Source organism: Pongo abelii, chromosome 11 (genome assembly GCF_028885655.2).
Source record: "Pongo abelii isolate AG06213 chromosome 11, NHGRI_mPonAbe1-v2.0_pri, whole genome shotgun sequence".
Taxonomy (NCBI): domain Eukaryota; kingdom Metazoa; phylum Chordata; class Mammalia; order Primates; family Hominidae; genus Pongo; species Pongo abelii.
The window spans coordinates 106,021,944-106,049,655 of NC_071996.2; the positions used below are offsets into that span (position 1 = coordinate 106,021,944).

At 39.2% G+C, this 27,712-nt stretch overlaps 1 protein-coding gene across 1 annotated transcript in view; it reads left to right on the forward strand.

Annotated features, from left to right (window-relative positions):
* Positions 1-27,712, forward strand: part of FAM117B (family with sequence similarity 117 member B) — a 137,860-nt gene that overhangs the window by 104,419 nt on the left and 5,729 nt on the right. The window contains exons 5-7 of the mRNA XM_024243831.3: positions 16,336-16,479; positions 18,059-18,284; positions 20,076-20,196. Of these exons, the coding sequence (XP_024099599.1) occupies positions 16,336-16,479; positions 18,059-18,284; positions 20,076-20,196 (491 nt within the window). The remainder of the gene's footprint in view (positions 1-16,335; positions 16,480-18,058; positions 18,285-20,075; positions 20,197-27,712) is intronic.

Here is a 27,712-nt window from a genome sequence, read left to right on the forward strand (position 1 = left end):
ACCTGTAATCTCAGCACTTTGGGAGGCCAAGGTGGGTGGATCACTTGAGGTCAGGAGTTTGAGACCATCCTGGCTAACACGGTGAAACCCTGTCTCTACTAAAAATATAAAAAATTAGCCAGGTGTGGTGGCAGGCGCCTATAGTACCAGCTACTTGGGAGGCTGAAGCAGGAGAATGGTGTGCACCCGGGAGGCAGAGCTTGCAGTGAGCCAAGATTGCGTCACTGCACTCCAGCCTGGGGGACAGAGTGAGACTCCATCTCAAAAAAAAAAAAAAAAAAAAAAAAATCCCAAAATTAGCCGAGTGTGGTGGCAAACACCTTTAATCCCAGCTACTCGGGAGGGTGAGGCATGAGAATCACTTGAACCTGTGAGACAGAGGTTGCAGTGAGCCAAGATCACACTACAGCACTTCAGGCTGGGCAACAGAACGAGACTCTGCCTCAAAAAAAAAAAAAAAGTATTTAATTTTTATCATGACTAACACTTCAGTAATAAAAGATCTAATATGGCACTTTTTAATATATAGTTATTGAATTCTAGAACATAGTGGTTGCTTTGCATTATTACTGTATATAGTGTATTTGTGCTTATTTTATAGTTTATGGAGCAAAATTTAGTATATTAAGCCATTTTTGCATCTTAACCAGCTGCTGCCTAATTTACAGGAAAGAAGTGTGGAAGTTCAGCTATTCTAAATCTAAAATAATTGGTTTTGGTACATATTCTTTAACCTTTAGATGGTCTGTAGCTATTGAGCCATATATGACATTCTTTTACCTTGCAGTGAATTTCATAGCTTGTTCATATTGGGGAAGTTGTACATGGAAGTCATAGTGCTTGAAGCTAGATAATTTAATGGCTATGGAGGTCATTTGACTGTACCTGCTTTAAAATGTTTCTAGTTACAAAAAGAATCATATGATTATCTACATTAATGCAAAAAAAAAAAGCCCCTGGGAAATGTCCATTTATGTTAGAAATACTCAAGAACGTTAAAATAAGGAAAACTTTCTTAATATGATCACACACATACACACACTTCTCTTTACCTTAAGATCCCATGCTATTTAATGGGGAAACGAGAGATACTTCCACTAAGATCAGGAACAAGGAAAGGATTCTTACCATCCCTACTTTTGTTTACATTGTACTAGTGATATTAACTAATACAGTTAGAAAAGAGAAGTCAGTTAGAGCCATTAGAATTGGTGATGAAGGCCAGGTGCAGTGGCTCATGCCTTAATCCCAGCACTTTGGGAGGCCAAGGCAGGCGGATCACGAGGTCAGGAGATCAAGACCATCCTGGTCAACATGGTGAAACCCCATCTCTACTAAAATACAAAGGATTAACTGAGAGTGGTGGTGCGTGCCTGTAGTCCCAGCTACTCAGGAGTCTGAGGCAGGGGAATCACTGAACCCGGGAGGTGGAGGTTGCAGTGAACCAGATCATGCCACTGCACTCCAGCCTGGTGACAGAGCAAGACTCTGTCTCAAAAAAAAAAAAAAAAAAAGAATTGGTGATGAATAAATGAAACTCCCTTTCAGATAATATGATAATATATCTAGTATATCTGGAAAACCTCTGAGAATCAATAAAACCAATGAAATTTTTTTTTTTTTTTTTTTGAGACAGAGTCTTGCTCTGTCGCCCATGCTGGAGTGCAGTGGCACGATCTCGGCTTACTGCAAGCTCCGCCTCCTGGGTTGATGCCATTCTCCTGCCTCAGCCTCCCAAGTAGCTGGGACTACAGGCGCCCGCCACCACGCCTGGCTGATTTTTTGTATTTTTAGTAGAGACGGGGTTTCACCGTGTTAGCCAAGATGGTCTCGATCTCCTGACCTCGTGATCCGCCTGCCTCGGCCTCCCAAAGTGCTGGGATTACAGGCTTGAGCCACCACGCCTGGCCAATGAAAAATTTTTGTATGATTGCAGTCCATAGCATTAACAAGCTAAAATCAATACCATTTATATATACAAACAGCAACCAGCTAGAAGACATAATGGAAAATAAATCCCAATTTACAGTAGCAGCAAAAACAGCTAAATACTTAAGAATGAAATTAATAAGTACTACACAATCTACATGGGGAAAATTAAAAACACTTCTGAAAGATACAAAGTAGACCTGTACAAATGTAAAATGTGTTACCCTTGGATAGGATGAGTTAATATAATATTTTCTAATTTAATTCATAAATTTAACACAATCCCAATAAAAATATCAGTAAGCTTTTTTACAGCATTAGAAAAGTTGCTACTAATAGAACTTGCTACGTAAAGCTCATAGGGAAAAGTAAATATGTGAGTATAACCAGCAAAACTGTGAAAAGGAAAAACTATGAGGGCAGCTAGCCTTACCAGATATCAAAACATACTATAAAGCCTTTACAAATAAAGCAATGTGCTACTGGTACATGAATTGACAAATTGATCAGAGGAATAGACTAGAAAGCCCAAAAATTGACTCAAGTACATACAGAAATTTACTGTATGGTAAAGGCATCTCAAATCACTGGTCAGAGATGAACTTTTGAATTACTAGCACTGGGACAAGTCGTAGCCATTTATAAAAAGAATTAGACCACACTATATACACAAACAGCCTCTAAATGGATTAAGGATCTAAATGTAAACAACAAAACCATGTAAGTATTAGAAGACATTAGTGAATTCTTCTGTAATCTCGGCAGAAAATAAAGATTTCTATGACTCAAAATTCATAATCAACAAAAGGTTGATACGTTTAATTATATAAACATTTTTGTATGGCAAAAAACATTATAAACCAAGTATAAAAACTGAAAAAAACAGAAAATATTCACAACATATACCACAGACACAAAGGGCTAATAACCCTCATATAAAGAACTCTCAAAAATTGAGGGAGATGCTGCTACCAGTGCATGCATGCACCCTCCAGTGGCATAAGGATGGCCCTTGCCTGCCACCAGCCCCCATAAGCACCTCTTGGGAGTCTGAGGATTGGCCCATGCAGCCTACTGCTGCCACTCAGTCACACAAACCACCTCGGGGCCTGGAGACCTACTCAGCCCACCACTGCTACTGCACTGCCAACACCACACACACTGCCCAGAGTCCTGAGGACCCACCTGCCCAGCCCACCACTGGCACCTGAGCATGCCACATGGAAGCCCAAGGACTAGCTTACCCAGACCCACCAATACTGGTGCTTGTGTATGCCACCCAGGGGTATAAGGACCAGCACACCAGGCCCACTGCCACCACTTCTGATGCCTGAGGACTAGCCTGGCTAGTATTCCTGTACCCTGCAAAGCCTTACCACAGCCTTCACTGACAACTCCAGCCTAAGCTGCTGAGAAACTCAGAGACACCACTGTTGCTGATTATGGCCAAAGAAATCATACAGAGACTACACTACTGCACCCACCCAGAGTCAAAGACAAAGCTACCCAAGCAATGCAACAGATAAATCTATAGGAAAAAGGCTTTTCCTATGAAAGCCAATTCAAAAAATTGGAGGAAGTGACTGTTATACTAAATGTATAAGTATTAATATAAGGATACAAAAAAGTAGAAAAGCAAGGAACCATGACATCTCCAGAGGAGCCCAATAATTCTTCAGTAACAGATCCCAAAGAAAAGGAAATTGGTGAAATTCCTGAAAAACAGTTCAAAATAGTGATATCAAAGAAACTCAATGACAAACACAGATAAATGGTACAAAGAATCAGGAAAATAATTTGTTATTTGAATGAGTAATTGAATAAAAGAGATAGATTAAAAAGAACCAAACAAATCATGGAGCTGAAGAAATCAAAGAATGAAATAAAAATTCAGTTGAGAGCTTCAGCAAGAGACTAGATCAAGCAGAAGAAAGAATTTCTCAGCTTAAAGACAGGTCTTTTGAAACAATCCAGTCAAACAAAAATAAAAAGGGATGACAAAGCCTCTGTGACATATAGAAAGCAACAAGCAACCAAGTATTTGAGTTTTGAGAGTTCCAGAAGAAGAGATGTTCAAAGGCATCAAAAACCTATTGAGTGAAGTAATAGCTGAAAACTTCCTCAGTCTTACAAGAGATATGGATATACAGATACAGGAAGCTCAAAGATCCCCAAATAGATTTAACCCAAAAAGGTCTTCTCCAAGGCATATTATAGTCAAACTGTCAAAAGTCAAAGACAGAATTCCAAAAACAAGAGAAAAGTGTCAAGTCACATGTAAGAGAATCCCCATCTGTCTTTGTTTGTTTGTGTTTCTGTAAAAGAATACCCAAGGCTGGGTTATTTATAAAGGTAAGGGTTTTATTTGGCTTGTGGTTCTGTAGACTGTCCAGAACCTCAGACTGCATCCACTCATGGCGGAGGGCCAAGGGGAGCCAGTGTGTGCAGAGGTAACATGTCAAGTGAGGAAGCAAGAGATAGAGGCGTGGTGCCAGACTCTTTTTAACCACCAGCTATTGCAGGAACTAATGGAGCGAATTCACTTCTTCCCTAGAGAAAGTATTAATCTATTCATGAGAAATCTGCCTCCATGTCCCAAACACTTCCTGTTACGCCCCACCTTCAATATTGTTCATCAGATTTCAACATGAGGTTTGGAGGAACAAACATCCCAATGATAGCACCATCAGACTAATAGTAAGTTCAGCTAAAACTTTACAGGCCGGGAAAGAATGGGATGATATATTCAAAGTGCTGAAAGAAAAAAGACTGCTAGCCAAAAATATTTTACCCAGGAATAATTTCCTTCAAAAATGAAGGAGAGTTGGCTGGGCATGGTGGCTCACGCTTGTAATCCCAGCACTTTGGGAGGCCAAGGTGGGCAGATCACCTGAGATCAGGAGTTCGAGATCAGCTTGGCCAACATGGCAAAACCCCATCTCTACTAAAAATACAAAAAAAATTAGCTGGGCATGGTGGCAGGTGCCTGTAATCCCAGCTACTCGGGAGTCTGAGACAAGAGAATCACTTGAACCCGGGAGGCAGAGGTTGCAGTGAGCCAAGATTGCGCCACTGCACTCCAGCCTGGGTGATAGAGTGAGACTCTGTCTCAGAAAAAAAAAAAAGAGAGAGGGAGGCCGGGCATGGTCGTTCATGCCTGTAATCCCAGCACTTTGGGAGGCTGAGGCAGGCAGATCACTTGTGGTCAGGAGTTTGAGACCAGCCTGGCCAACATGACAAAACCCTGTCTCTACTAAAAATACAAAAATTAACTGGTCGTGCTGGTGCACTCCTGTAGTCCCAGCTACTCAGGTGGCTGAGGCCTGAGAATCTCTTGAACCCAGGAGGCAGAGGTTGCAGTGAGTGGAGATTGTGCCGCTGCACTCCATCTTGAGTGACAGAGTGAGACTCTGTGTCAAAAAAAAAAAAAAAAAAAAGTGAAATAAGTCTTTTCTAGACAGGCAAGAACTGAGGGAATTAATCACCACTAGGTCAGCCCTACAAGGAATACTTAAGCAAGTCCTACATCTGGAAATGAAAGGAGGATATCTACCATCATGAAAACACACAGACATATAAAATTCACTGGTTGAGCAGACATAAATGAGAAAGAGAAAGTCAAATATTATCACTACAGGAATCCCACCACATGTAAAGGTAAACAATAAAAGAGGAAGAAAGGAACAAAAGATATACAAAACAATCAAAAAACAATTAAAGTGACTGACAGGAGTAAGTTCTCACCTATCAATAACAACCTTGAATGTAAATGGCTTTAATTAGAAGATGTAGACTGGTTGAATGGGTAATAAAATAAGAACCATTAGTATGCTGCCTGCAAGAAACTCACTTCCCCTGTAAAAACACTTATTGATTTAAAGTGAAGAGATGGAAAAGGCTATTCCATGCAAATGAAAACCAAAAGTATGCAGGATTAGCTGTATTTATATAACACAAAATAGACATCAAGTCAAAAAACAAAAAGACGAAGGTTATTATATGTAATGATAAAGGGATTAATTTAGCAAGAGGATATAACAACTGTAAATATATATGCACCTTACACCAGAGCACCTAGTATATAATGCAAACAGTGTTAGAGCTTAAAGAGAGAAATAGACCCCAATGCAATAGTTGGAGACTTCAAGACCTCACTTTCAGCATCAAACAGATCATCTATATAGAAAGTCAAGAAAGAAACATTGCACTTAATCTGCACCATAGGTCAAATTGAACTAATAGACATTTACAGAATTCTTCATCCAGTAGCTACAGAATACACATACACATATCAGCACATGGAACATTCTCCAAGATAGACCATATGTTAGGCCCCAAAACATATCTCAACAAATTTTTAAATATTGAAATTATCAAGTATCTTCTCATACCACAGACTAGAACTAGAAATCAGTAACAAGAAGGAAATTTGGAAACTGTACAGATACATGGAAGTTAACATGCTCCTGAATGACCATTGGTCAATGAAGAAATTAAGGAAATAAAAAAAAATTTCTTGAAGCAAATGAAAATGCAAGTACAACATACCAAAACCTATGAGATACAGTATAAGAATTGCTAAGAGGAAAGTATATACCAATAAATGCCTACATTAAAAAAAAAGATTTCAAATAAACAATCTGAAGAGTGTACCTCAAGGAGCTAGAAAAGTAAGAACAAACCAAACCGAAAAGTATTAGAAAATTTTTTTTCTCTTTTTTTTTTATTATTATTATACTTTAAGTTTTAGGGTACATGTGCACAATGTGCAGGTTAGTTACATATGTATACATGTGCCATGCTGGTGTGCTGCACCCGTTAACTCGTCATTTAGCATTAGGTATATCTCCTAATGCTATCCCTCCCCCCACCCCACAACAGTCCCCAGAGTGTGATGTTCCCCTTCCTGTGTCCATGTGTTCTCATTGTTCAATTCCCATCTATGAGTGAGAACATGCGGTGTTTGGTTTTTTGTCCTTGCAGTAGTTTACTGAGAATAATGATTTCCAATTTCATCCATGTCCCTACAAAGGACATGAACTCATCATTTTTTATGGCTGCATAGTATTCCATGGTGTATATGTGCCACATTTTCTTAATCCAGTCTATCATTGTTGGACATTTGGGTTGGTTCCAAGTCTTTGCTATTGTGAATAGTGCTGCAGTAAACATACGTGTGCATGTGTCTTTATAGCAGCATGATTTATAGTCCTTTGGGTATATACCCAGTAATGGGATGGCTGGGTCAAATGGTATTTCTAGTTCTAGATCCCTGAGGAATCGCCACACTGACTTCCACAATGGTTGAACTAGTTTACAGTCCCACCAACAGTGTAAAAGTGTTCCTATTTCTCCACATCCTCCCAGCACCTGTTGTTTCCTGACTTTTTAATGATTGCCATTCTAACTGGTGTGAGATGGTATCTCATTGTGGTTTTGATTTGCATTTCTCTGATGGCCAGTGATGATGAGCATTTTTTCATGTGTCTTAAGAAGAAAGATTATTAAAGATAAGTGTGAACAACTATACACTAACAAATTGGAAAACCTAGAGGAAATGGGTAATTTCATTGACACATACAGGCTACCAAGGTTGAACCAGGAAATAGTAGAAAACCTGAACAAACCATGTTACTGGTTATGGGATTGAATCAGTAATAAAAATTGTCCCAACAAAGAAAGGCCCAGAACTAAATGGTTTTACTGCTGAATTTTAACAGAATAAAATAGAACTAGCACCAGTTCTTCTCAAACTATTGCAAACAATTATAGAGGAAGGAGTTTCTCTTAACTCATTTTATGAGGCCAGCATTACCCTGTACCAAAACCAGACACAGGCACAACAACCACCACCGGAAAAAAACAAAAAAACAAACAAAAACACTATGGGCCAGTATCCCTATTGAACATAGATGCAAAAATCCTGAGCAAAATACTGGCAAACCAGATCTAACAACACATCAAAAAGGTAATATAACACGATTAAGTGGGATTTATTCCAGTAATGCAAAGATGGTTCAACACAGACAAATCAATAAATGTGATATATCACATCAACAGAATGAAGGACAAAAACCAACAATCATTGTAATAGATACAGAAAAACCATGTGATAAAATTCAGCATTCCTCCATGGTAAAAACTCTCAACAAATTAGGCATAGAAGGAAAATACCTTGACATAATAAAAGCAATAGATGAGAAACCCACAGCTAAATTGTACTGAATGGGAAAAAACAGAAAGCCTTTCCTCTGAGAACTGAAACACAACAAGGATGCCCATTTTCACCAGTTATTCAGTGTAGTACAGGAGGTCCTAGCCAGAGCAACCAGACGAAAGAAAGAAAATGCATCCAAACTGGAAGACAGGAAGTCAAATTTTTCTTTACAGGCGACATGATCTTATATATAGAAAAACCTACCCATTCCAATTTATCTGTACATAAGATAAGAACCAAAAGACTCTACAAAAAAATCACAAAACTGATAAATGAATTTAGTAAAGTCGTTGGATACAAAGTCAATATATAAAAATGAGTAGTGTTTCTATACACTAACAATGAACCAGCTAAAAAAGAAACCAAGAAAGCAATTCAGTTTAGCTAAAAAAGAACAACAAAAAACCCTGAGAACAAATTTAACCAAGGAAATGAAAGATATGTACAACAAAAACTGCAAACACTAATGAAAGAAATTGAAGAGGACACAAATGGAAAGATGTCCTGTGTTCATAGGAAGAATTCATGTTGTTAAAATGACCATACTATCCAAAGCAATCTATAGATTCATTGCAATTAAAATATTAATTGTTTATATTAAAATACCAATGACATTCTTCACAGAAATAGAAGAAACAATCCTAAGATTTGAATGGAACCACAAAAGACCCCAAATAGAGCCATACAAAGCAAAAAGAACAAAGCTAGAGGCATCATACTACCTGACTTCAAAATATGTTACACAAAGCTATAGTCATCCAAACAGCATGGATCTATGGAGCAGAATAAAGAACCCAGAAATAAATTCATGCATTTCAGCCAGCTGATTTTTGACAGAAGTGCTAAGAACATACACTGGAGGAAAGAACATTTTCAATAAATAGTGCTGGGAAAACCGATTTATGCAGAAGGATGAAAGTAGACCATTATCTCTTACCACATATAAAAATCAACCTAAAATGGATTAAAGCCTTAAAGGTAAGACCCAAAACTACAAAACTCCCGGAAGAAGACATAGGGGAAATGTTTCAGCACATTGGTCTAGGCAAAGATTTTATGGCTAGGACTACAAAAGCCTAGGTAACAAAAAAATATATACAAATGAGACTATATTAAATTTAAAAGCTTCTGTACAGCAAAGGAAACAACAGAGTAAAGAGAAAACCTGTTGAATGGAGGAAAATATTTGCAAACTGTTCATCCAACAAGGAACTAACATCAAGAATCTTCAAGGAACTCAATAGCAAAAACCAATAACAACAACAAAGAATCCCATTAAAAAGTGGGCAATCTGACTAGACATTTCTTAAAAGAAGAGATAGATTAAATGTCTGACTAGACATTTCTCAAAAGAAGACATAGATTAAATGGCCAACAAATATATATTTAAAAAAGTTCATCTTCACTAGTCATCAGGGAAATGCAAATCAAATCCAAATCCATAATGAGATATCACCTCACCCCTGTTAGAATGGCTATTATCAAAAAGACAAAAATTAACATATCAAAGGGATACCCTGCACTCACATGTTTATCGTAGCCACTCTCGGTAGCCATTGTATGGAATCAACCTAAGTGTCCATCAATAGTTGCATGAATAAAGAAAAATGTGGTTGTGTGTTTGTGTATACATGTGTATACATAACTGATTAGTATTTCATTGTGTTTTCTACAATATAAAAACTGAAGGAATGAGAGCACTGGTAGTTTATGAAACTTAGCAAAGGTTTAGAAAAAATCCAGTTTAGAGAGTTTCATGAAATATATATATTCATAGAGTGCAGATAAAAATGTGAGGAGTAAAAATATTTTACTGTTCAGATTGGCATTATGAATCAAAGTCCTGAAAAATCTTTACTATCCTTTGTGTCCCCCCAGAAAAATAACTTCTCACCCCAGGAATTTATTCTAAGGAAGTATTTATGTATGTGTGCAAATAATTGTCTAAGAGGATGTTCATGACGGTATGGTTCTGTAATAGTGAAAAATTGAAAACTATTTGTTCAATAGAGCATTGATTTCTTAAGTAATGCACTCATAAAATGAAATATTATGCAACTATAAAAATGATTTGGTTAAACGTTTTAAAGCATAGAGATAGGTTACAGGTCTGGTATAATGTTAAAAAAAAAAAACAAAAACCTGGGTTCAGAACACTAGGTACGATCTGTTTCTGGTTAAAAGTCTATGTGTATACAGAAGAAAAAGGACTAGATAGAAGAGTTTTTATAAAATTATTAATAGTTGTTATCTCTGGTGATTGACATCTATTTAATTTTCTTTCTTCACTGAATATTTTTTTACTTTTGCAATAAAGAAAACAATGCCAGTCCAGGCACAGTGACTCATGCTTGTAATCCCTGCACTTTGGGAGGTCAAGGCTGGGAGGATCACTTGAGGCCAGGAGTTCGAGACCAGCCTGGGCAACATAGTGAGACCCTATCTCTAATTATATTTTTAAAATTATTTAAATAAAAAAAGAGTAAACAATGAAGTTAAAAATAGTTTCTCAGGGCAAACTTTTTATGGACATATTCAAATTCTCTGGATCACTATATCTCTGGCTTATGTTTAAGTATGTTCTTAAGTCTGTTGAAAACTGTAGAAATAAAAAAAACTAAAGGTGAGTGTATTAGTCTCTTCAGGCAGCCGTAACAAAATATTACGCATAGACTACGTGACTTTACACAACAGAAATTTATCTTCCAGTTCTGGAGACTCTTAAGTGCAAGATCAAGGTGCCAGCAGGGTTGGTATTTGGTTGAGGGTTCTCCCCTTGGGTTGCAGACAGCTCCCTTCTTGCTGTGTGCTTATATGAGCTCTTTGTGTGCATGGGAATGGGAGGTGTCTCTCTGATGTCCTCTTGGACCAGGGCTGCCCTCCCCCCCCCCCCCCCAATAGGCCTAATTTAAACTTTACTGCTGACTGGGCACAGTGGCTCATGTTTGTAATCTCAGCACTTTGAGAGGCTGAGGCCGTCTGATTGCTTGAGCCCAGGAGTTTGAGACCAGCCTGGGCAACATGGTAAAACCCTGTCTCTACCAAAAAAGTACAAAAATTAGCCAGGCATGGTGGCATGTGCCTGTAATCCCAGCTACTTGGGAGGCTGAGGTGGGAGGATCACCTGAGGCCAGGACGCAGAGGTTGTAGTGAGCCAAGATCATGTTACTGCACTCCAGCCTGGGCAACAAGGTGAGACCCTGTCTCAAACAACAACAAAACAAAACTCAACTACTGCCTTAGATGCCCCATGTCCAAATACAGCCACATTGGCAGTTAGGGCTTCAACATATGATTTTGGGGGGACACACACATCCATATACCAGCCTTGTTGAACAAGCGTCTTATATGTTCTAGGCTCTGTGCTTGGCAGTGGCACTAAAGAGATTAATAAGACATAGTTTCTCTCCTCAGGTTAATTGTAGAAAAATAATCCAAAAGAAAAAAATACCACCTCTGTCCCCAGGGGTAGCTTGCTTCTAATATTTTGGGGAAATAGTCTTTTTTTCTGGGTGAAATATAAATCTGTGTGTGTGTCTGTTTTATATGCATGCATTGGCTTTTGGTTGAATAAACATTAAGGGGCAAAGGAAGAATGTTCTTTTCACTTCCTGCTTTTGTGAAATATCTGGCGTATATGAAACTTTTGTTCCAGTAGGTAGAACAGAAAATGTTGAGAAATTAGGTGTGTAGGTTTCTCTCTGCACATAGAATTTATGTTTATATTTGAGGAAAGGGAAAATCAAAAAGTATAAGGGCTAAACCCTTGAAGACATATAGATCAAGCTTTAGTCCCATAATTTTCCGTTTGCAAATTTGCAAAATTATTTTACAGTTCACCTTCTAAAAATTGCATCATTCTTTACAGATCACTCTTTGTTACTTGAAGTTTGTAGCTCAGCTGACTACTATAGGTTACATCAGGAATTTGAGTTTTTATACCTATGGAGTGTTAGTGACTTAAAGTTTTATTGTCTTTATCAGTACTTGATTTATGACATTGATTGTGCTTTAGCCACCCACTAAACTGTATATAGAGTTGTCACCACTTACGAAAGCTGAAAGGGTCTAACCAGGACAAGTGTTCACATCAAATGAACTGGACTAAGAGAATAGATCTATGGATATGGCTAAGATCTTCCTCAAAAAAATAGTTTTGAGGCTGGACACAGTGGCTCACACCTGTAATCCCAGCACTTTGGGAGGCCCAGGTGGTGGATCACCTGAGGTCAGGAATTTGAGACCAGCCAGGCCAACATTGCGAAACACCATCATCTCTACTAAATATACAAAAATTTAGCTGGGTGTTGTCGTCGGTGCCTGTAATCCCAGCTACTCGGGAGGCTGAGGCACAAGAAACACTTGAACCCGGGAGGTTGTGGTTGTAGTGAGCTGAGATTGCACCACTGCACTCCAGCCTGGGAGACAGACCGAGACTCCATCTCAAAAAAAAAAAAAAAAAAAAAAAGGTTTTGAAAATTGTATATCTGTGTACCAAAGATCTGAGCTATGGAGAGTGGCTCAAAAATATAAGTTGAATTTTTTAAAATTATATAAATTTTCTCTATAAAACATTTATAGAACACCCAAACTTAAGATTTTTCTTTCCTTTGGTAGTGGATGCTGAGATTGGAAAAGGGATCAGAAAGAAGAGCTGGAAGTAAAGGGAATAAGTAATACAGAAGCTTGAGGCTGTGGGGAATGTGGGAACAGAGGGACTTATAAAAAGAGAAAAATTAGGAGACACTATATGTGAAAGAAAATAAGTGACACTTGAAAAAAATGTGAAAAGATAAAGAATTATTTTAAGAATAAAATGCATAATAGGGAAAATACAAAATAAAAATTGCAGCTACTGTTTTCTGAGCATTCATGCTTTAGACACCAGTCACCGTACCAGGTTTCCTGTCATTTCATCCTTTAAGCCATGAGGTAGGTTTCTGTGTCCTGTGTTACATATGAGGACCCAACACTAACTGAGCAGTGGAGACATGCTCACTCAGCACTTCTGCGTGGAGCTTCCCCTTGGCCTTTTTAAATCACAAATTTCTTCTGTTTGCCAAGGATTCTTGTTGTATTTATTATGCTTTTTCTTTTTTTTTTTTCCTTCCAGTTCTAAAGGGGAGTAGGAATAAAAGGAGAAATAGAGATTTAACACTAACTAAGTTCTGTATCAGACAGCAAGGTTATCAGGGAATAAAGCTAATGGTCACTGATTAGAGGCCCTGTTACCTTTGTCTTCTTGCCCACCTCTTCCTGAAAGAGGTTTTCCAAAGAAACTTTCCTAAATGGAGGATAGGTTAATCACATTTCTTTGCTAGACAGCAGAAGAATCTGCAAGATGTTCATCTGGCACACTGATGTTACTAGCTTTGGCGGATACCTCTGTTAATGCTTGTTTCGTATTTTATTTTGAGTATCTTGTCAGGAAACAAGTAATATCTTGTAATTATGTAACCAGATAGTTCTTTCCAAAAGTAATACTGTGACAATAAAAACATTTTTCATTTAAAAATCTCTACATAGATTTTGGAAGTGGTTCTGTTAAATAAATAAATCATATTGTGAAAATGGCCATACTGCCCAAAGTAATTTGTAGATTCAATGCTATTCCCATCAAACTACCATTGACATTCTTTACAGAATTAGAAAAAAACTATTTTAAATTTCTTATGGAATCAAAGAAGACCCTGTATATAGCCAAGACAATCCTAAGCAAAAAGTACAAAGCTGGAGGCATCATGCTACCTGACTTCAAACTATACTATAAGGCTACAGTAACCAAAACAGCATGGTACTGGTACCAAAACAGACATATAGACCAATGGAGCAGGACAGAGACCTTAGAAATAACACCACACATCTACAACCATCTGATCCTTGACAAACCTGACAAAAACAAGCAATGAGGAAAGGATCTCCTATTCAGTAAATGGTGCTAGGAAAACTGGCTAGCCATATGCAGAAAACTGAAACTGGACCTCTTCCTTATACCTTATACAAAAATTAACTCAAGATGGATTAAAGACTTCAATGTAAAACCCAAAAGCATAAAAACCCTAGAAGAAAACCTAGGCAATACCATTCAGGACACAGGCATGGGCAAAGACTTCATGACAAAAACGCCAAAAGCAATTGCAACAAAAGCCAAAATTGACAAATGGGATCTAATTAAACTAAAGAGCTTCTGCACAGCAAAAGAAACTATCATCAGAGTGAACAGGCAGCCTACAGAATGGGAGAAAACTTTTGCAGTCTACCCATCTGACAGAGGTTTAATATCCAGAATTTACAAGGAACTTAAACAAATTTACAAGAAAAAAACAACCCCATCAAAAAATGGACAAAGGATATGAACAGACACTTCTTGAAAGAAGACATTTACACGGCCAACAAACATGTAAAAAAAAATAAACATATGAAAAAAAGCTTAACATCACTGATGATCAGAGAAATGCAAATGAAAACCACAATGTGATACCATCTCGTGCCAGTCAGAATGGCAATTATTAAAATAAGTCAGGAAACAATAGATGCTGGTGAGGCTTTGGAGAAATAGGAATGCTTTTACACTGTTGGTGGGAGTGTAAATTAGTTCAATGATTATGGAAGACAGATTGGCAATTCCTCAAGGATCTAGAACCAGAAATACCATTTGACCCAGCAGTCCCATTACTGAATATATATGCAAAGGATTATAAATCATTCTACTATAAAGACACATGCACACGTGTTTATTGCAGCACTGTTTATGATAGCAAAGACATGGAACCAACTCAAATGCCATCAATAATAGACTGGATAAAGAAAATGTGGTACATATACTTCATGGAGTACTATGCAGCCATATAAAGGAATGAGATCATGTCCTTTGCAAGGACATGGATGAAGCTGGAAGCCATCATCCTTAGCAAACTAACACAAGAACAGAAAACTGAACACCGCATGTTCTCACTCGTAAGTGGGAGTTGAACAGTGAGAACACATGGGCACAGAGAGGGGAACAACACACACCAGGGCCTGTTTGAGGTGGGAGGTGAGGAGAGGGATCTTAGAGGACTGGTCAATAGGTGCAGCAAACCACCATGGCACATGTGTACCTTTGTAACAAACCTGCATGTTCTGCACATGTATCTTATTTTTTTTAAGAAGAAACAAAAACAATAATAAATCCCCTCCAGAATATAAATAATTGTATAGATTAATCTGTTCTCATGTTGCTATAAATACCTGAGACTGGGTAATTTATAAAGAAAACAGGGGCCGTGTGTGGTGGCTCACGCCTGTAATCCCAGCACTTTGGGAGGCTGACATGGGCGGATCACAAGGTCAGGAGTTTGAGACCAGCCTGGCCAATATGGTGAAACCCCGTCTCTACTAAAAATACCAAAAAAATTAGCCAGGTGTGGTGGTGGGTGCCTGTAGTCCCAGCTACTCAGGAGGCTGAGGCAGGAGAGTCGCTTTAACATAGGAGGTGGAGGTTGTAGTGAGCCGAGATCGCATCACTGTGCGCCTGGGTGACAGAGTGAGATTCGTCTCAAAAAAAAAAAAAAAGAAAAGAAGTTTAATTGACTAACAGTTCTGCAGGCTGTACAGAAAGCATGACACTAGCATTTACTGGGTGTCCGGGGAGGCCTTAGGAAACTTACAATCATGGTGGAAGGCAAAGGTGGGGCACACAGGTCACATGGCCGAGGAGGAGCAAGAGAGAGAAGTGGGAGGCGCTATACACCTTTAAACAACCAGATTTCATAAGAACTCACAGTACTAAGAGGGACGGTGCTAAACCATTCATGAGAGATCCACCCCCATGATTTGGGTGAGACATCCAAACTGTATCATTGTGGCACTAGGAGAGTTTAAAGTTATATTCTGAAATCTGAGCTCTGTTATAGTCATAAAAGAATTTCTGAGGTTGACATTCTTTTACTATATTTATTTATCCCTGTTCCCTTTGCAGTCGTTCATAGGTGTGAGTAAATTTTCAAAATCCTACCTTCATTGTGTGGGATTTGGGTTTTAAATTATATTTCATACATGCTAAGGAGCAGGTTTGGTCACTCACACTTTTTGTGAGGCCTGTAAACTTTGATTTATTTTTGAGTTACTTGTGTCTGTTGGAATTACGCTTCAGTCTAGAAAATTTAAAGGTAATGTTAAGCCTCTCTTCTCCATCCCATTTTCTTAAGGCTCCTGTTCCAAAGAGTGCACTTATTCCTGTAATTCCCATCACCAAATCAACAGGCTCCCGGTTCCGGAATAGCGTGGAAGGATTGAATCAGGAGATTGAAATAATAATTAAAGAGACTGGGGAAAAGGAAGAGCAACTTATAGTAAGTGATCTTGTATCTTAAAATCATTCTTGAACTCTTCTAATTATTAAAAATGCACAGTTTGGGTTTCCATATTTACTTGGGTTTCTTCCTTCTCATTGAGAGAGCAAAAATTTATCTCTTTTGAAAATCTTTGACCTGGGCGAGTGAATGAAAAGTTTTCATTTTGTTGCATGTCACAGAGGCAACTGATCTGACTTGAATTTGGATTACTGAACAGAAACTGTCTTTTGTTTGTCTGTGTTTAGAAACCATTAGGTGATATACTTCTTATTTGCTGTAACTCCATTTAACAAAAGTTTAGCTTACTAATTATGGAGAGCAGAAGTTTACATGACATTGAATACTTTCTAAGCATGACTCTCTCTGCTCCTTTTTTGAATGTCAGTGACTATTTGGTTTTGGTTGACATGCTAGGCCATGTCATCATAAAGTACATTTAGAAATGATCTGGCTGGGCACGGTGGCTCACACCTGTAATCCCAACACTTTGGGAGGCCAAGGCGGGCGGATCACCTGAGGTCAGAAGTTCAAGACCCACCTGGCCAACATGGTGAAACTCCGTCTCTACTAAAAAAATACAAAAATTAGCTGGGCATGGTGGTGCGTGCTTGTAATCCCAGCTACTTGGGAGGCAGGGAGAATCGCTTGAACCTGGGAGGTGGAGGTTGCAGTGAGCTGAGATCGTGCTGTTGCACTCCTGCCTAGGCGACAGAGCGAGACTCCATCTCATAAAAAAAAAAAAAGAAATGATCTTCTGCCTGTTCTCTCTACTGACTAGAGTACACATGAGAATAGTTGCTATGTAAAACAGAAAAATTAACTGTTTCGGTTTAAAAACCATGTCACAGAGTATATTTATTTATCTAACCATCTCTCTATTCTTCAGTGAAGGAGGAATTGAGTATTGATGCTTAAGATCCTCTCTCTTAAGATAAAAGGTTGGTTTAGCTTAGAGAAAACATAGCTCCCCACACCCTCTCCTCCATCCTGCTTGATGGGGTACAGATTCCCTGATATAATAAAGGTAAATGAATCAAAGATGTGCAGGGAATTGGTTTCCCTGCTAAGTGATCCACACAGGCTTTCCTCTGTGTGTGTACTTGATTTTCTCTCCATCATTAGCACTTCTGTGATTAACCTTCCCCCATTTAGGAGGGTTGACTTGAAAAAATCCTTTCAGGGCGTGGCATCAGTGTCCCTGGTTCACATGATGAATAACCTTTTTCCTCTAATGTGGAACCTAGTGTTACACCTAGATTTCATGGCCCTCATTTATAATTTTTAAAATAACCCTTAGCACACGATAAGTGATTCAGTACAATTCATTTATTCAGCAAGCATTGGCCACCTGCTGTATGCCAGGACTTGGGAATACAAAGTCTTCACCGAAGACTCTCAGTGTGGGAGTCAGATTAGACAGGGATGTCACTAACGTGCAACATGAAATCCTAATAAGTAGGAAGGGATTTCTGATTTGTGAGTCTCTGGCACTATATGGGAAGGTTGACATTGGGTTCATTGCTGGTGATTTGAAATTAATTATAAATATACCTATGTTTTTACAATTTTGTAACAGCCACAAGATATTCCAGATGGCCATCGTGCTCCACCCCCGCTTGTACAGAGAAGTAGCAGCACGCGCAGCATTGACACACAGACCCCTGGTGGGGCAGACAGGGGAAGCAACAACAGCAGCCGTTCCCAGTCCGTGTCCCCGACATCGTTCCTCACCATTTCCAATGAAGGTAGCGAGGAGAGTCCTTGCTCAGCTGATGACCTGCTTGTTGATCCCAGAGATAAAGGTACAGTGCTGGAGGAATGTGCTACTAGATGATAACGGAATACCTCCTGTTGTATCATTCATTGTATTCATTTTCTAGCAGAACACACACACTCGAGGCTACTCAGTTAATGTGTTCAAAGCCTAGGTTTTCAATTTGAAGTGTAAACAGGTTTGACTGTCATGCTCGGTTGATGGTCTAGTTGGGCAAGTTTATGAGCTTTTGTTAGTTTGTAGCTCTTTTTTTGCACTTGTTAATACAACTTCCTTATTGGTGAGAAACATTCTTTTTGGAATAAATGAGATGAGCACTTGCTCTGAAAAGCACTTTGGTCTCTGTCACGTGATAGTCATGATTTTATTACCTTAATGCTTTTTAAATCAATACAAAGCCTTCAAGTTAGTGTTTTTTAGGATCTGTACTTGTGACATTTTAAACAAGGATTAAACAGATTTATATCAATGCAGGATGAGTGTTTAAAGCAAGCCTGATGTAAAACGTTGGAGGGTACTTTTAAAAATAACCTTAAAATACCTTAGAAATAACCTGGAAATAGAAGCAGTTTGAATGTTAATTACAAATATTCTTGCCTTTTAAAACAAATATTAGCCTTGCATCTATGTCAGGACAGTATTTTCTTAGCCTAATCCTGGTTATGTTGTGTACTTGAAAGCAATAATAATGACATTTATTTATAAATTCTAAAGCTCAGTTTAGTAGTCATTTATTTAGAGCCTCCTCCATACAGTGTGTTGAATGTCCTAAAGTGCTCTGCTGTTAGGACTGGCTGCTAGTACTCATCACCTAAGTCATTAAAACTGTAACAAGTGCAGAAGACAGAAGATTCACTGAAGAAGTTACTTTAAACTGTGGAAAGTTGTAAACTGTTATTCTTTGGACTTTTATTGCTAGCTTCTGGGTCTGATAAAACATGGGTCAGATAAAATCTGGCCCTTGATTTCCCATACTTTCTACTTCTACGTCAATAACATGTAGAAAGTCTATAAATAAATAAATTCAATAAATGTTGTATCCTGATCCATTTGATTTTAGTAGCTGGTTGGCCTCTGTGAATTTCTTTTGTAGGAAAACTGGGCTGTAATGCTGCTGCCAGCAAGGAGTTTGTAGCTTAGCTGGTACAGACTGAAAGTTTAGAACAGATATTTAACATATTAAAATTTTTAAGTTAATATAAATTGAGGATATCAGCACTGAACAAGAATATCAGAGTAAAGAAATGTTCCTCCTGATAGGGTTAATTTGGAAAGATTTCAAAAAACTTGAGTCAGAGCCAGACTTCGAAGGACCTTTTGGAAAATAAACAGAACTTACCCCTTTTAGGTAAGGGGAAATTCATAGGCAAAAAAAATGTTTGGCATCCAGTGGCTCTGACTACCTGGAGCAAAGATTGTAACCAGAGGAGCAGAGAAATCAAACTGAGAAATTCTGAAGCGCAGGCCAAGAATTAATCATCAGCAACCAATGAAGAACCGTTTCAGATATTTGCACTGGGAAAAATGGAAGTAGTGTTTGAGTGCATTTGTTTTGTAAAGAATAGAAATAAGGCAACCAGCTAGATCAGTGTTCACTACTGAGGATTATGTGATACAGGCCTAGGCTATGGTAATCGTAAGTGGAAGTGAAATAAATATTTTATTTGTGTGTGCATTTATTTAAAAAACATTAATTATCTCCTTGATTAATAAAGCACTGTTCCTGCCCTCAAGTAGTTCATGGTGGGCTAGTCCAAGAACAATTAAATATAGTATGACTATACATTTATGTAGTAATCTAATGTGTCATTTCTTGCAGAGAATGGGAACAATTCTCCTTTGCCCAAATATGCAACCTCACCAAAACCTAACAACAGTTATATGTTCAAAAGGGAACCTCCTGAGGGCTGTGAAAGGGTCAAAGTCTTTGAGGAATGCTCGTAAGTATCCCTTCCACCATCCCCACAAAAAAACTATTATGAGCTCTTTTTTTTGAGATAGGATCTCACTCTGTCATCTAGGCTGGATTGCACTGATGCAGTCACAGGTCACATTGCAGCCTCTACCTCCTGAGCTCAAGTGATCTTCCCGCCTCAACCTCCCAAGTAGCTGGGAATACAGATGCACACCACTAGCCTGGCTAATTTTTTTTTTTTTTTTTTTTTTTTTTTTGAGACATAGTTTCACTCTGACGCTCACTGCAATCTCCGCCTCCTGGGTTCACGCCATTCTCCTGCCTCAGCCTCCCGAGTAGCTGGGACTACAGGCACCCACCACCACGCCTGGCTAATTTTTTGTATTTTTAGTAGAGACAGGGTTTCACTATGTTAGCCAGGATGGTCTCAATCTCCTGACCTCGTGATCAGCCCGCCTCGGCCTCCCAAAGTGCTGGGATTACAGGCATGAGCCACTGCGCCTGGCCTAGCCTGGCTAATTTTTTAAAGTTTGGAGAGACAGGGTCTCACTGTGTTGTCCAGGCTGGTCCCAAACTCCTGGGCACAAGCAATCCTCCTGCCTGAGCCTCCTGAAGTGCTGGGATTACAGGCATGAGTCACTATGCCCAGCCTATTATCAGCATTGTTAAGTAAGCTGAAAGAATAGTATAGTGATCACTCATATATCTACAACCCAGATTAGATAATAGCTAACATTTTGCAGTATTTGCTAAAAGTAACCACAGTACTACTATATAACCACAGTATGATTATCTTAGAAAATTGACAGTAATGCTTAATATCAGCTAATACCCACTTGTAATTCAAATTTCTTCAGTTGTTTGCAAAATGTCTTCTGTGGCTGTCATTTGTGAACATGTATCCAGTCATGTTTACGTGTTGAATTTAGCAGTATATTTATTCCAGATAGACCATGAATCTCACTGTGGTTCCATTCTTTCAAGGAGGCCAGCCTGGGCAACATAGCAAGATCCATTCTCATAAATACATTTAAAATACACACACGGCCAGGTGCAGTGGCTCATGTCTGTAATCCCAGCACTTTGGGAGGCCAAGGCAGGTGGATCACGAGGTCAGGGGTTCGAGACCAACCTGACCAACATGGTGAAACCCCATCTCTACTAAAAATACAAAAAAATTAGTTGGGCGTGGTGGTGGGCACCTGTAATCCCAGCTACTCAGGAGGCTGAGGCAAGAGAATTGCTTGAACCTGGGAGGCAGAGGTTGCAGTGAACCGAGATCGCGCCACTGCACTCCAGCCTTGGCGACAGAGCGAGACTCCGTCTCAAAAAAAAAAAAAAAAAATACACACACACACACACACACACACACACCCCTACCTACCTCACTGTGAGGAAGATAATTTAAGCAGGATTTTTTTTTTTTTTTTTTTTTGAGACGGAGTCTCGCTCTGTCGCCCAGGCTGGAGTGCAGTGGCACAATCTTGGCCCACTGCCAGCTCCGCCTCCAAGGTTCACACCATTCTCCTGCCTCAGCCTCCCGAGTAGCTGGAACTACAGGTGCCTGCCACCACACCTGGCTAATTTTTTGTATTTTTAGTAGAGATGGGGTTTCACCGTGTTAGCCAGGATGGTCTCGATCTCCTGACTCGTGATCCACTCGCCTTGGCCTCCCAACATGCTGGGATTACAGGTGTAAGCCACCACGCCCGGCCTAAGCAGGATTTTAAACTAACAGTAGTATCTAGTGCCCTTGGTATGTGATCTATATTCACATACTTCTTTTGGCTGGTACTGTAGTCAGCCACTCCCATTTTAAACTCATAAGTCACCCAGAAATTATACAGCCTGTGGCTCCTTGCTTTACAAGTGATGACTAAGGATTTGAGGTTTGTGTGAGAATGAGCAAATTAGGTGATGAATGTTATTTGGAGATATGATGACAGTGTTTAGCCCTCGCCATCTAATTTCACTGTGGTTGCCAAGTCTGAGAGCCACCCTTTTTGGCCTTTTTTTTACTGCAAATCCTGAAATACAACATGGAGATTGTCCAGCCTTCTGCAGTTTACATAGTTTGTCATCTTCTTTTATCATTAACATCTTGGAGTGATTTGAAATCTAGGCTGGGCGTGGTGGCTCATGCCTGTAATCCCAGCACTTTGGGAGACCAAGGTGGGCGGATCACTGAGGTCAGGAGTTGGAGACCAGCCTGGCCAACATGGTGAAACACCATCTCTACTAAAAATACAAAAATTAGCTGGGTGTGTTGGCACACGCCTGTAATAATCCCAGCTACTTGGGAGGCTGAGGCAGGAGAATTGCTTGAACCTGGGAGGCGGAGATTGCAGTGAGCCAAGATCGTGCCACAGCACTCCAGCCTGAATGACAGAGCGAGACTGTCTCAAAAAAAAAAAAGGCATTCTTTTGTTTCTCTTATGTGCTTTCTTGTCCGTGCTTCTTTGAACCTGAATTCTGAATAATTTAACCACACAAAGAGCATTGTTTTTGAATCCCTTCAACTTCTCTACTAGGAAACACCAGTCTCCTATCTGCTTCTGTGACTGTAATTGAAAACTCTTGTTTTAGCAACTGCTTATTTTAGGTTTTTTCACCATATTAGCTTATAAGTTTTAAGTGGTACTAGCTGAGAGTTTAAGCCAGTTTTATAGCAGATTTGTTCCATGGACTCCCTGCATCATAGTCACCCGGAGAGTTAGTAGAAACTGTAGATTGCAAGACCCTATCCCAGACTTAATGTACGGGTAAATATGGAGGTAGGACATGAGCTGTGCATCTTTAACAAGTAGCTCAGATGATTTTTATGCCCAATATGAAAATACTGGAAATTAGGTCATTGTTTTCACCAGTTTAAAAATCATGTTCCACTCCCTTCTGGCCTGTATAGTTTCCATTGAGAAGTCTGTTGCCAGACAAATTGGAGCTCCTTTATATGTTATTTGCTTCATTCCTCTTGCTGCTTTTAGGATCTTCTCTTTGTTCTTGACTTTGAATGTTTGATTATTGTATGTCTTGGGGTAGTTGTTTTTGGGTCAAAGCTGTTTGGTGTTCCCTGACCTTCCTGTACCTGGGTATTTATATCTTTCTCAGGTTTTGGAAAGTTTTCTGTTATTACTTCTGAGAATAAACTTTCTACCCCTTGGTATCATTCGACTCCCTCTTGAACAATAATTCCTAGATTTGGTCTTTTGAGGTAATTTTCTGTATCTTGTAGATGGTCTTTGTTCCTTTTCATTCTTTTTCCTTTTTTCTTCTCTGACTGTTTATTTCCAAATAGCCTGTCTTCAAGCTCACCAATTCTGTCCTCTGTTTGACTCATCTCCTGTTTATATCCTCTTACGAATTTTTTAGTTCTGCAAATGTATTTCTCAGTTCTAAGATTTGTTTGATTTTTAAAAATTATTTCAATCTCTTTGTTAAATTTATTTGATAAATTTCCGAATTGTTTTTCTGTGTTATCTTGGAGATCACTGAGTTTTCTTAAAACTGCTATTTTGAATTATTGGTTAGCAAATTCACATATTGGTGTCTCATTAGCATCAGTTACTGGTTCTTTGCTTTGTCCATTTGAGGAGGTCATGGTTCCCTGTTTGCTGTTAATTCTTGTGGATATAAGTTTATGTCTTTGCACTGAAGGATTATTTATTCTAGTTTTCTCTATCTGGCTTGTTTTGGTTTTTATTGGATATATTTGCTTACAGATTCTTCACTGCTAGATTGCTGCCTCCTTTTTGGCTCTAGGTGGCGCCTTAAACAGAGGTCCGCCGTGGCTCTAGTAAACAACCTAAAGGCTGCTGCTCCTGAACGGGGGGAGGTCCCAAAGGTCTCAGTAGCGTGGGAAGGCTAGGTCGGAGTTCGTGCTGGAGGGACCTGTGTGGTGCTGCTGAACCACTGTGATGTGGTATCTCCTTTCACCGAATTCCACAGCAGAGTTTCCAGGGCTGGGGATGGCATTTCTGCCTCCCCTCTTTGTCTTCGCCTTTCCTTGGGGATATTTTTCCTTTCGTGTATTTACCATGCTTCCCATGGGTTAAGGCAGTGTCTTGTCAGGGAACCCAGGATTGTGGGGAAGCTGGTTGTCTAACCCAGTCTCGGTTTTTCTAGTGTAGAGACCTTGAATTGTGCTGGGCAGAATGAGGGTAGTGTTGTCACAGATGTGGAAGTCTGATTCTCAGTTTTTTCACTTCTCTGTGGCCCCAGGAACTGTCTCTTCATATTTGAATTCTAGGATATTGCTAGTAATCATCTCAGTAATACATATTTGTTTTTGGTTTTCTGTGGCAGGGAGTGGAACCATGTGTTTCTTTACCACTATTTTGGAACTGGAAAGCAGAAGTGGGCTCATTCTATTAGGTTAAAATCTGTTGGCCCAAATGTACTTTTTTGGAGTTGTGCCTGCCCCCCTCCACTGCCAACCCTGCTGAGACAGGTTCTCACTCTGTCACCCAGGCTGGAGTGCAGTGTTGGAGTCAACAGCTCACTGCAGCCTCGACCTCCCCGGGCTCAGGCAATTCTCTCACCTCAGCCTCCCAGTTAGCTGAGACCACAGGCATGCCACCACACCCAGCTAGTTTTTGTAGAGATGGGGTTTTGGCATGTGCCCAGCCTGGTCTTGAACTCCTGGGCTCAAGTGATCCACCCGCCTTGGCCTCCTAAAGTGCTGGGATTATTATAGGCATGAGCCACTGCATCCGGCCTGAGTTGAGCTCTTTGATTTACTCATTGGCCCTTAGGATTTGCCTAAGTGCTAAATGTAGAGATTTGGTTGATTGGCTCCAAAGCATTTTGATTGTTTTTAAGAAATGACTTTAAATATTTGTTGGGTGGTGTCCTGTGGTACCTGCCTTAGACTATTGCATTTGGAAAGTTTCTGAGGACTGTGTCTGAGCTATGTACTACTACATTATTTATCTTTAAAGGGAGAGAAGAAAAGACCAGAGGGGTGTGTGTGTGTGTGTCTGTAGATAGATCAAACATAAGATAAACCCTAACATATTACATGGTTAGGTTTTTTGTTTTTGTTTTTATTTTTTTTTCTTGAGATGGAGTTTCACTCTTGTCACACAGGCTGGAGTGCAATGGCATGATCTTGGCTCACTGCAACCTCTGCCACCCAGGTTCAAGCAATTCTCCTGTCTCAGCCTCCCAAGTAGCTGGGATTACAGACACCCACCACCATGTCTGGCTAAGTTTTGTATTTTTAGTAGAAATGGGGTTTTACCATATTGGCCAGGCTATTCTCGAACTCCTGACCTCAGGTGGATCTACCACCTCTGCCTCCCAAAGTGCTGGGATTACAGGCATGAGCCACCGTGCCCAGTCATGTTACATGTTTTATGGCACGTTGATCTGTTAGTAGAAGGTAAACCTATTTTTTTTTAATGTATTGTTTATTATACGTTTTACTGATAGAAAGACTGTGTAATACTATTAATATTTTAATCACGTTCCAAAGACAAATTAGCAGTCATAACTAAGTGTGGATATCTAAGAAGTAATTTTAACCTTTTGTCAATAAAATAAGTTACTCAAAGTCTTTTAAAAAAATTAGTGTCTTTTTGTCCCAGACATGTCAAAATTAGAGCAATAACTACCGTGCACACTACAATGAAAGCAAGGGTAGATTGTTGGTCCCAATATAACATTTTAGCTTTAGCCATTCTTTTAAGAATACTTTTCTCACTAAGTCTTACTTTTGCTTTAAAGTACTAACTCTGACCTGAACTGGGGGGTCGGGATGGGGTAAGGAGTGATCTCTGATTTCTAGAAATGTATCTGTTTACCTGAAAGAAAATAGGTGGTTGGATTTGGGCCCAAAAAGGACAAAACCAGATTTTGTACTTCTGTCTCTATAATCTTTTTGATAACAGCACATACCATAGCCATGTCATCTGCACTTAGTAAGTCCTTTTTAATGAAGTTGAATATACTCTTTCATGATCCCAGCTAATGAAGTCCTTAGATTCTTACACACTATGGCTTCTTTGCAATATAGAGGCATTTTTAAGTCATATCTACTTTGAGACAATCCTTTTGGAATAACTGCTTAAGAAAAAATAAAATTTTAAAAACAGCATGAGGTTTTTTCTTTCTATGTATGGTTTGTAAGTTGAAGAATGCTTTGAAGTAACGTTAGTATTTGCAGCTTCTACTAGCATATGTGTAGGTCACATATCCTGTGGTGGGTCATGTTTTTCTTGGATAATGCACTCTTAGAAGCCACAGAGGTTAGGAAAGTGATTCTTCTTGGTGGGCTAGGGTAATGACAGGAAGAAGAAGGCAGAAGGAGAGTTTTTTTAGTGCTTTATGTTATATTGGTGTTAGTGTTCTGTTTCTTGATCTGATCAGTTAGACAAGTTATTACTGTTTACATTATTTTGTGTGAGGTATATCGTAAGTCTGTTTTCATGAAAGCAGCAAGAAAGTTAAATGGTTTTTAGATTCCTGTCATTAAAAAAACAATTCCAGATCAAAAACTTTATCTAAATCAGGAAGTTTGTACTTCAGAAATGTAAAGTTTCATTCCAGAGACCTATTAGCAGCCACAAGTCTTAAGTTTTTTTTTTTTTTTTTTTTTTTTTTTTTTTTTTTTGAGACGGAGTCTCACTCTGTCGCCCAGGCTGGAGTGCAGTGGTGCGATCTTAGCTCACTGCAAGCTCCACCTCCCGGGTTCGTGCCATTCTCCTGCCTCAGCCTCCCAAATAGCTAGGACTACAGGCGTCCGCCACTACGCCTGGCTAATTTTTTGTATCTTTTAGTAGAGACAGGGTTTCAACATGTTAGCCAGGATGGTCTCGATCTCCTGACCTCATGATCCGCTTGCCTTGGCCTCCCAAAGTGCTGGGATTACAAGCGTGAGCCACTGCGCCCGGCCATCTTAAGTCACTTTTAAGAAGATAACCTCAAACAAGTTAATTAAAAACCTAGGCCTCATTTGGATGGAAGTGTTAAAATTAGCCTTTTCATTTTCTACAAGAAGTTTTTCATTCTACAAGAATGAAAGTTAACTTCGGTAATTCTGTCTTCAAAGGAAAATTTAAGGCATTATTTAATTATGGAAACATAACCTCAATTTCCTCAAGTTCAGTGTATTGAAAATCATGCTCTGAGATGATAAAAATAGAAGGGTGTATGTTGTTCTTATCAGTAATATATCCAAATATACTTGTGGCACTAAAAGTACTCAACTATTCAACAAAGAATAGTGCCCACGTTGAACATAACTTACATAATGTATTTTTCTTTGTTCTTAATTGTTATATTTGCCAAAGCTCTCCATAGTGTTCACTGTTAATAAAAATCTGCCCACCTTATCATTGTTTACTTGGAACACACATCTTTTTGGTGTCTACTCCCCATCTGCTGTTTACTCATTCTTCAAAACCCAGCTCAGAGGGTTACTACCAAACCCTTCCTCTTCCTACAGGCCACAGGTTATCCACCCCCTTGTGCTACCTCTAAACCTTTTTATAAACCTTTGTTATCATGCCTGTTAGATTATCTTGTGGAGGTCTTAACCTCTT